The following is a 10694-nucleotide window of genomic DNA, read 5'->3' as shown; positions in this document are numbered from 1 at the left end:
AAATGTGTAATATAAGTCCAAATATCATGGAATTTGGCACATACGAGCAAAGAATTGGATATAGCTTCCATATATATCTTTATCCGTTTTAAGTTTGTTGTGCCCCAGATAGTTAATAGAATGGGTTTTGATATGACCGAATTTTGTCTGGAAGAAAGTGTGTCGAATTTGGAGGAAATCTATCATCCGAATTTCTATGTTTCATTCTAATCTCTTCAGGTGCCTCACACCTGTAAATACACTCCACAAAAACGATATTTGGTGCCATCAAACACAGCATATCTTTAATACACCCTCCAGAATATTTTCGCAATAATATTCGGCATTTATTCTGATACCACGGTCGATTAATATGAGAGAGAGCGGAGAGCAACCATCGGTTGTTATGGCGGCCCACACTATCAGCGTGGCCGGTGCTTGAGCTCTGGTGGCCAACCGAAGGTGCATCATTTCAGCTGACCTCTTTGGCAAGTAAACACGATAATTTTGTTTGTTTACAAACTGCTGGATAACGAATGTTTTCTCATCGGAGAAAACCAAATTCGGCCGTTCAACACTTTCCAAGGCAAGCGAAGCAACTCTTTAGCTCTTTTGAGTCTATTTTATTTCTGTTGCGGTGTAAGTTCTTACACTTTTTGGAATTTCAATGGCTTTACCCCGAGATGATTTGTCAATATTTGCCGAATGGAATACTGCGATATGTTCAGCTCATGAGCCATTTCTCGGCCACTGCGACGTGGGTTTTGATCAAGTCGCTTCTTTATTTTTCGAACCATTTCTACTGATGTTGCCGTTTTCTTCCGTCCACTTCCTTGACGTCGGGCTACGCTACTGGTAGGTATCACGGTAAAGAGCGATGGTACGAGACACAAAAAAATTACTCACATTTAAATGCTGGGGTGATCTAACGATAGCCACTTGTGGTTTTCCAGCCAAGTTCAAAGAAATCACACTATCACGAATAACATTTCTCACCAAAATGCTTTTGTGCGCTTGTAAACAATATAATGAGCTGTCACTAGATTAATTTTAATAGCTGTCGGGCGAATGGCTTAGAAATGACAGTAGTCTGAATTTGTTTGCAGTTTTTTCATCTCACCCTGTATACATGTTTTAATCTAAGTGTTCTCAAAGTGGAGAGACGCCAATTTTAAACCATAAACAATATTACCAATTTTGCCACCAAACGCATGGTGGGCGTACATTCCAAAGGAGAAACAATTCATTTTTAATTATGGAAGTTGGATGTTGGCAATGAAATATTATGACAAAAAATGTTATTGCATATGTAAGCATGAGATAACCATATATCTTAAACTTTTAATAACGTTTAACAGGAATAAAAAACAACTACCAATGAATTGAAAATTGAAGCTGCTAAAGCACTGTCAATTTCATTGCGTATATATAAAATCAGATAATTTTTATTATGTGTGTTGAACATTTAATTTGTATTTTAATAACAAATTGCGTAAAAAGTGGCACTCAATTTCTTTTCTATTGTTTATAAAATATTTCGCCAGAATCTGTTAGGGTCATTTCAAACCAATTGTTACTATTAAATTGTCAGAATTTTCTCTCTTTCACTATCATATATCAACAGGGTGAATTCAAAAACAGGACAGTTTCACACAGTTTTTCATACCAAAATAAAAAAACCAATCTCCATCTTGCGATACAATAAATAAAACAACATTTGTGACATTAATATGCATATGTATATATGTAATTAAAAACAATGTATCAAAATAAAAAAGAAAGAAAAAAACACAATATAATAAAAAACGTCTAAGTAAATAATCCAAAGCAATTAATACGCTTATCTACTTTACTATATAGTCACATATATATATATATATACACACATACATTTCTTATAGTACGTTATGTCCTTTTCGTTTTTTTGTTGTCTTTTTGCAAATATTCGATATACATATGTGTAATTTTTTAAAATAGTAATTTACCTACAAACCCATATAGTTAATTTCATATAAAACACTACATCATAAGTTTAGTTTTTGTGTATGATTAAAAAAAAAAGAAAAACTAAAAAAATATGCAAACGAAAATTCGAATATAAACGCAGTTTAACAGCACTCTAGTTATTCTTTTGTTCTACAAAATACTTAAGTCTTCATTCAATTCGATGCAAAACAAAATGTTGTATTGTGGCAATGTTAAGAGAACACAATTTACAGCTATGCAACAAGTGTTTAATAATAATAATAGTATGGCGGACACATCATTTTAAAACTGTTTTGAATGAAATACTGACGTACACAATGAATGAGATTCATACTTGTCTACCTCCTCAACTATGAACTGGGATCTTTGTTATATATATAAAAAAAAAACATAATACAAAATAAAAAGAAAAACTGTATACAGAGCAGTCTTAAATCTGTTAATATACTCACTATTGTTGTAAATATTGTAGGTACACACCTTATTGGCTGCGGGGGAAGGAAGGAAGGAAGGTAGTTATTGTGAAAACTTCAATACACCAATGAATTTTTGAGATTCCACATTGCAAACTATTGAATCATTGTCTGGCAATTTCCATAATTTCTTTTTTTGTTGTTGTTGTAGTTGACATAATATTTACTTATTTGTACATGAAATAAGTATTTATATAAATATTTTACATTTTGCACGATACGACAGTTTGGAATCAATGAAGAGTGCCTTTTCGACTTGAGAATTAATGAGAACATTGCTGTGCTCCTAAATAGGCGCAGTCGGATAGGCAATAACACAATTATAATACGAATAATTAAGCGACAATGGTAAATAACTAGTGCATTTGTAATCCAATCATACACCAGACTTGGATATACATATATATGGTTGTATGTGTGTGTGTTTGCATTAAAATCAAGTATTAAAATTCACGATATGCATCATCATTGTTAATTAGTAATCACTAAATTATTATGCTTATTCTTCACTTGTGTTGGTTGGCTATTTTGTTGTTAACAAAACCGAAAACAAACAAATGGAACGAAGGAAACAAAGAACGAAAAAATACAAAAATACATATTGCATGAGATTCTTAATTTACATTTTTGTCTCTATCAATTGTAATAATAATAATAATAATAATATTTATGTACTATATGTGTATGTATATGTAAAATCCCTAATATATTAAGTAGACACAGTAATGTTGTTACAACAGCACACATAACAGCTACTCCTTTTCTTAATTGCAGGGTGTTAAGTTGTGGTTGCACATATTAAAAAATTGTTGCTTAATCTCCTCCAGGGAACAGTCTTCATTAATAGCAGGATAAATTGTTTTCTAAAAAAAGTGGACAAAAGTGGAAATGAGTTATTTTGAAATTGCAAAAGGTATTGTATACCCACATTCATTGTTAAATTTTGACCACGTAAAATTTGCCAATTTTCCAAAATATGTGCATATTGCAGATACTTTTCGTACTCTCGCAATGTCTCGTAGACATGACACAGTCCCAAATAATCATATTCCAGGCCAGAATATGAACGACCAAATAAGCGTAAACCTAAAAAATTGCAACACATTTGTAACATAGTTTCAAATCGTCTGGGGTTCCCTTGTACTACTCACTGATTTCAATGCTGCGTAAATACAGTTCCTCTGCTTCTCTATATTTCTTCATTTGATAATTATACAACGACGCCAGATGTCCAATGGAAAGACCAACTTCATAATCATAAGGTCCCAATAAATCAGTTTTTATTTTAATGGCTTTTTGATGCATCCGCTCGGCCTCCTCAAACCGATTCATGGTTTGATAAAGCCTTCCCAAATTGCCATATAGTTTTGCAGTCTGCACATTTTCTTCGCCGAATACTTCAAGGGATAATTGCAAAGCGAACTTGTGCAACTCTTCGGACTGTTTCAGCAATCCCTCATCGTCAACACCCTCCGCCATCTTATCCAGCGCTATCTCTTCCAGCAACAGTGCTTTAACTCTCTTTGCTGAGGCCAACTTTAAGTGATTCTGTGGCACCAAATGTTTTAAAATATCTACTGATTTCTCAATGTGGTCACGGGCACAGGTGAAATTGCCAGTGCTGTACTCGTGGACATAATAGGCATAGGACAAATCTTCATGGGCCATTGCTACATGGAAATTGCGATTGCCAAAGACACAGCGTTTGATATCCAATGCTTCTTTGTAAACATTTACACTCTGATAGGGCGAGTCGACATTTAGCAAAAAGAAACCATAGTCCAGTAATGTGTCGGCATACTTTTGATGATTAGAACCAAATGTTTTTCTGTAAAACAAAATGAAAATACAATAGCAATTATAATTCTGACGAGGGGTTTTCCATTCATTTGAATTGATAAATGTCACAAAGAGCATCTTGTATTACAGACTTACTTCGCCCTACTTTTGGCTTGACAAATTAAAATATTTGCCCGTTGATAATCACGTTTCACCACACAAGCTTTGGCCGCCTGTCTCAGAACATCAATGGCAATTCTAGATGAACAAATAATAAATGTCAATTAGAGTGAAATTTTCGAGAGACTTTACAAGATAATTTTAGTGTGCGTGTGTATGTTTAGCTATTTACCGCTCTGGCGTCGTTTCTTCCAAATTTCGCATGGCTACAACGCTCCACATATGACTGTCATCGTATTCATTGCGTGCAAAATACATTTCGGATATTTGTGTGTTTGTATTTGCCAACAACGGCTTGGGTATTTCATCTTGATCGATTTCCTTAAGTAATTCCATCATTATATCAAATGTGCGTTCAGCTGATTTGAAATTACTTGAGCAGGATTCCGAATGTAATAGTCTGTATAGAGATATATTAGATTAGAAATATACATTAGTTGATATGTATTCTTGGGTTGAAATACCTTTGTAAACAGTCCAAATAAATAATTTGTATTTTCTTTGTTGGTTCCATTTTTCTTAGGCGGCTAGCAACAACCTGCAGAATGGCTATACTTTCTGACAGCCAGCCGGCTTCGGAGAGAAATGAGCCCAAACGTAAACCAAAATCAATTACATCCAGTCCGAAATTGTATTCATGTTCATTGGATGAGAGTGCCAAAGAGTCAGCAGCTTGTATGATGGCTTCCTCGTCTACGGAATCATCGTCCGTATGAGGCGGAGACAATAGAGCTGAGGTTGACGGTGTGGAAGTTGATACAGTTAGTTTTGCTTTGGCCAACTTGGCTAATTTGGAAGCAGTCTTGGTGGTTTGCGTCATATGAGACCTTGAACTTGGAGATGGTGAGGGCGGCGCATATCGTTGAATAAATGTTTGTTCCAATTCCTTGGCCAACTGTTTCCCTCTACTTATTAATGTGGCTAGACAAAGAAATAATTTCTGACGTGCCGGATCGAAGCGCAGCAGACGTTCAAATATTTGCAAATCGGCCATCTGCTCGAAAAGCATGTGCTTCAAATCTTCACGTTGGGACATCTGCAAAAATTGTAAGGTTTATAGGTGATTACACTATCATTTGATTTAATGAAGCAAAAAGTTTGACAAACAAAAAGCTGAAACAGTCTTTAAATGACCTTTATCGAAACTATTTAAAAGTATTGAAAAACTAATATTGAATGTATATTTTGATGCGAAGACAATCATATTCCAAGTACTGCAATGTCAGAGCCATTCCTTTCAATGTTATATTATCCATCAAAAAAGCTATTACAATCCGATGTTAGTTTAAAGTTGTTTAAGGAAAAATACCTGCATTGTGCTGTTCTTCAAACAACATTTCTTTGTTCAGTTTGCTCGAGTCGTAGCAAATTTGTGGTATTTTATTTTAATAATCTTGACCTATTTCGTCCAATCTATATATTTATGTCAATTGGTGTAAAGTACAAGTACAGAGAGAAGGGTGAGATGAAAAAACTGCAACCAACATCAGACTGCTGTCATTTCTAAGCCACTTAACCGACAGCTGTTAAAATTATTCCAGTGACAGGTCATTATATTGTTTACAAGCGTACAAAAGCATTTTGGTGAGAATTTTCCAGAAAAAAAGTTATTCGTGGTGGAAGCGTGATAGTGTGATCTCTTTATATTTGGCTGGAAAACCACAAGTGGCTATTTTTAGATCCCTCCAGTATTTAAATGTGAATAAATCTTTTGTGTCTCGTACCATAGCTCTTTACCGTGATACTGGTAGCGAAGCCCGAGGTCAAGGAAGTGGACGGAAGAAAACAGCAACATTAGCAGAAATGGTTAGAAAAGTAAAGAAGCGACTTGATCGAAACCCGCGTCGCAGTGGCCGGAAATGGTTCGTGAGCTGAATATATCGCAATATTTCATTCGGCAAATATTGAAAAATGAGCCATTGAAATTCCAAAAAGTGCAAAAACTTACACCGCAACAGAACGAAAATAGACTCAAGAGCAAAAGAGTTGTTCGCTTGGCCGAAAGTGGTGAACTGCCGAGGTCAGCTGAAAATGTGCACCTTCGGTTGGCCACCAGAACTCAAGCGCCGGCCATGGTGATGGTGTGGGCCGCCATAACAGCCGTGGTATCAGAACAAATACCGAATATTATCTCGAAAATATTCTGGAGGGTGAATTAAAGCCTTGGCCACGCAAACATTTTGGTCGCAGACCTTGGATTTTCCAACAGGACTCAGCACCATCGCACTCAGCACACGCCACCCAAGGTTGGTTACAAAATGAGGTCCCTCGCTTCATTTCCAGCACAATGGCACAATGCACAATGTCCACCAAAATCACCAAAATCAATCCGTTGGACTATTGTGTCTGAAGTTTTTGGAAAGCAAGTTTGGAACTACAAAAATACCAAAGTGTCGATGACCTTAAGCAAGCGCTTCGCAGGAAATGCGCCAAAGTACCGCAGAGCAACATTCGGGCAGCGTGTGATGGTTTCATTGGCCGTTTGAAGGCCAAAATTCTTGCCAAAGGTGACCAATTGGAACAAATCTAAACTTCTAAAAAAAAAACTTAAAAATTCTGGCGTTTGACTTTGTTGCTGTTTTATTATCTCATCCTGTACATGCAAACCGTTAACATTATCCATTAAATCAATAGTCGATTAATACATTGTTGTAATCATTGTAGGCAAACACGTTCTTTTAATATGAATGTAGCAGAGTAAATAATTGCTAACATATATTTGTTATCTTTTTATCATTATCATTGGGATATGAAGAGATAGTAGATAGTAAAAGACAAAATTTCCCAGTCTCAATGTGTTTTGACAAACAAGCTGGTTAATATATTTCAGGTACAAAAATAAATATTTTAGATCGATATTTGTCATTATTTATTTTAGTACAAATAAATAAAGAGTTGATCAGTTTAATTGGGCAGAAAATTGTTTTGTTTTCCTAGCGTTTAAGAGAGGATGGAAATACTTTAACAATTATAAAAATAACATTGGCATGAGTGATCAGACATTTAATTGATCACCATTGCGTTACGCCTACAATTGTACCACCTGCTTTCATTCTTTAAAGCACTTAAATGTTATGGCTTTCATCCATTTGTTTACTAGTCGCTACTCAATCTACATTTTTACCGCTACAATTTGAAAATAAACAAATTGATAAAGCTTTGTGGCCAATGATAACTGACTGAATGAATGCAACAATACATATGCATACCTTGACCTATCGCAATACAAAATAAGAACTAAAAGCAAATTAATTTAATAAATGTTTAAAAGACAAGACATAAGAAGAAGACGTTGACTTTTGGACAAGCTCTGTGGCGACCCATAAGTCCACTGTCTGTTGCGCCCAGCCTGTTGTTCGATAGAGAACATCAGCCATTCTTCTATAGATATAACTGGCAAAGCTATTTGTTGCTTCTGCTTTACAGTTTTTGCACATGCAGTCGTCATAACAATAATAAGTTTATAAAGACATGATGAAGATGAATGCCACTGAACTGTGCTGGACGACGGATCAATGGCATTTAAATCAACTGATAAAAAGATTCTTCAACAAATGGAAGAAGGCAATAAATAATGGCACGCAATACACAATGGCATCTTTTCATCCTAATTACATATCAATTAAGAACTTATGCTATGCTACAGATGGGGCACCGATTCCGATTCTTTTGTCATGTGATTCTGATCATTACTGCAAATTGTCTTGCTGTTTTGTTAGAAAGTTGAAGGGCGTTTTTCTTATTGTTAATATTGTTCGTTAGCTATGAGATTCAGAAGATATTATGCAATACGAAGGGCAATGAATGATTCTGCAAGAAAACAGAAAAAAGGTAGATTATCTTTAAGACAATGCAAATCTAAACAAACTTGTTTTGTTTATTTTTGGGATCACCTGTGTACCTGTGTGTTCCGTTCGTTCGCAACAATAAATACCTATTGTCACGTACAGAACTGCTAAAGCACACACACATGCACCCAGTCGTTCGGTCTCTCCCATATGACCCTTACCATATAACCAGCAATTCATCCATCCTTCAATATGTAAATGGGAAATACTTTTTTGCCAAAAATGGTCTTCAATTGTTGTTGTTCTTGTTATTGTTTGTATGTACACGACAACGTCGCAACATATCGACAAATTGGTAAATTTAACCTTGAGATGTATGTTTGTTAATGGATAAAATGTCTTACCAAAACATAAATGTCGATTAGCACACTGGGAGGCAGGTAACGGAGCTGCAGGACTGCGGCCAACGACTGGGATTTGTAGTTGAGCTTGGAGACAAAACAGCAAAGACAGCGGTCGTAAAGAGTTTCACGTTTCGCCCCAACATTCTCCATGGTTGGATTGGGATTTTGGTGGGGAAGCACAACACGACACAAGAAAAACACAAATCAATGGACCAACGAAACACAAAAAGAGACTGTCTCAGGTATTTGCAATTCTTTCACTTTTCTCTTCCGATTTTGTCTGCCACCACACGTAATTTTAATTAATTCAAAAAAACTTGTATTCTTCTTTTTCCAAATGAGAATTCCACAAACTTTCAACCTTAACTTTTCACTGAAAATATAGAAAAGAAAGAGCGTCTCCGCCGTCTTTGTTTCGTTTGTGAACTGTCGTTTTTTTCTTGTTAGGGATCTACAAATCGATAAATAGTCTTTTCAAAGAAATATCGATGGGATCTACAAATCGATAATTTGCCTTTTAAAGAAATATCGATGTCGATTATTATTTTTAATACCTTAATGAACAGCGCTGAATATACGAGTATGGTAACTCCAAATATTTGATTGTAGCAACTAGTCCCGCGCTCTTTAGTGAAGATGTTCAATTTTTCTCACGTCTCATTTGTAAACAACAGTACTCGGGCGTTATGCATTACACTCATTCGTAAACAACAGACGGGTATTCCTTTGTGGCCTTCATATTCGTTTCGTTGGGACGTTTTTCATTTTTGTTTTCTACGCTCGCAACGAACAACCAACCAAACAAACGAAAGCGCGCGCTTGAAGCAGAGACGACAATCAACCAACTCTGAACACCAATAAGACCAATAAGATTAAGGAGGGATAAAACCAATAAAACAACCAAGGAATTGTATTGAACAAATTTGTTAGACAGGACTATTTAAAAAATAGGTAAGTAAATAATTCTAATTGCTTTGCTATGCATACACCTTGGACAACCACGGATATAAAGTGCGTAAAGTGGCAAGGATATAAAGTGGCGTCATTTGTAAGATGGTGGAGATCGGACCATTCCTTCAGGTCCCTCCCGGATCCTGATGGTAATGCAAGATCTGCTGTGAAGATGGGGATATATCGGTCTGAGTCTGACTCCATGAATGGTATATTAGGTCTATTATATATAATATATACATTTATTATATATATATATTTACCCTTTAACGGTTTTTATACCACAAAGTCTATCTGGGGTAATCACGCTAGAATCAAAATATAAATAAGATAGGAAAGATAGGAAGCTAATAAGATCAGTCTTTTGTCTGCAGGCAGGATCTATCCGATATATCCACATTATCGTATATATATTTTTCGAAAAATTGCTGTTTAAACTTGTCGATTTTTGTGTGTTTGTTACATATAAAATGATAAATACTTGGAAGAAAAAAAGATATAAAAAATACTATCTGGATTAGCACAATCTAAAAGTAATAATTTTGAAATATCCTCACGAGTTTGCTTGTGTTTCTTGTGGTGCTCATTGCTGTGACATATTTTTGGCCCTCAAACTTATACTCCTAATAAACATTACCTAAGGACATCAAGTAAAGTAATTACCAGTACCAAACTTATACCTTGTTATACGCTCAGCCATATGGATAGGGAGGGTATATATACGGTCAAAACGTGCCTAATCAAAATAACAGTTTTAGACCCCAGACCCTCCCCCATAAAAGTTCAATGTTTGAAAGAGAAAGGATAATTATGCTGATTATGCTCCAACTTGGCAAATCGTAATATTTGCATCAGTTCTAGTACAATATCAGTCCACTCCATCAAGTACCTCGCCCACAAAGGGTTAACATTTTGAATAATTATATTTTTTTATAAAATGTGATGTAGGAGACCAATTGTCAAATTACACACACCCCAATATTTTTATTAACCCAAGGTCTGGTGTGAAGATGGAATATATTGGTCCACTCCTTCTGGTACCTCCCCCACAAAGGGGTCAAAATTTTGAATATCCATGAAGCCCATAAAATGTGAAATTATCATGCGTTCCATTCACACTTGGTACATCTAAGTGTTTCAATCAACTCAAGAGT

The 10694-nt window shown here is 35.5% G+C and overlaps 1 protein-coding gene across 1 annotated transcript; it reads right to left on the bottom strand.

Moving 5' to 3' along the window:
• Positions 1 to 1695: 1695 nt before the first annotated feature.
• On the bottom strand, positions 1696 to 9027 carry LOC101891194 (amyloid protein-binding protein 2). Its single transcript, XM_005188450.4, has 7 exons — positions 8590 to 9027; positions 4862 to 5433; positions 4570 to 4797; positions 4374 to 4475; positions 3590 to 4266; positions 3367 to 3524; positions 1696 to 3301 (listed from the first exon to the last, which is right to left on the bottom strand). Exons 1-7 carry the CDS (start codon positions 8737 to 8739, stop codon positions 3203 to 3205), a joined length of 1986 nt encoding a protein of 661 aa, XP_005188507.1. The 5' UTR covers positions 8740 to 9027; the 3' UTR covers positions 1696 to 3202.
• Positions 9028 to 10694: the final 1667 nt, after the last annotated feature.

This window comes from Musca domestica, unplaced genomic scaffold (genome assembly GCF_030504385.1).
Source record: "Musca domestica strain aabys unplaced genomic scaffold, Musca_domestica.polishedcontigs.V.1.1 2, whole genome shotgun sequence".
In the NCBI taxonomy this organism is placed as follows: domain Eukaryota; kingdom Metazoa; phylum Arthropoda; class Insecta; order Diptera; family Muscidae; genus Musca; species Musca domestica.
The sequence above is the reverse complement of the archived record's forward strand: the minus strand, read 5'-3'. Positions and strand labels throughout refer to the sequence as shown.

Excerpts from the sequence above, each read along its gene's own strand:
- LOC101891194 (XM_005188450.4), bottom strand. The coding sequence starts at position 8,739 with ATGGAGAATGTTGGGGCGAAACGTGAAACTCTTTACGACCGCTGTCTT. Across the intron at positions 4,798-4,861 it reads TATTTGGACTGTTTACAAAG|ACTATTACATTCGGAATCCT; the intron begins GTATTTCAACCC and ends ATCTCTATACAG. Across the intron at positions 4,476-4,569 it reads GAAGAAACGACGCCAGAGCG|AATTGCCATTGATGTTCTGA; the intron begins GTAAATAGCTAA and ends TTGTTCATCTAG.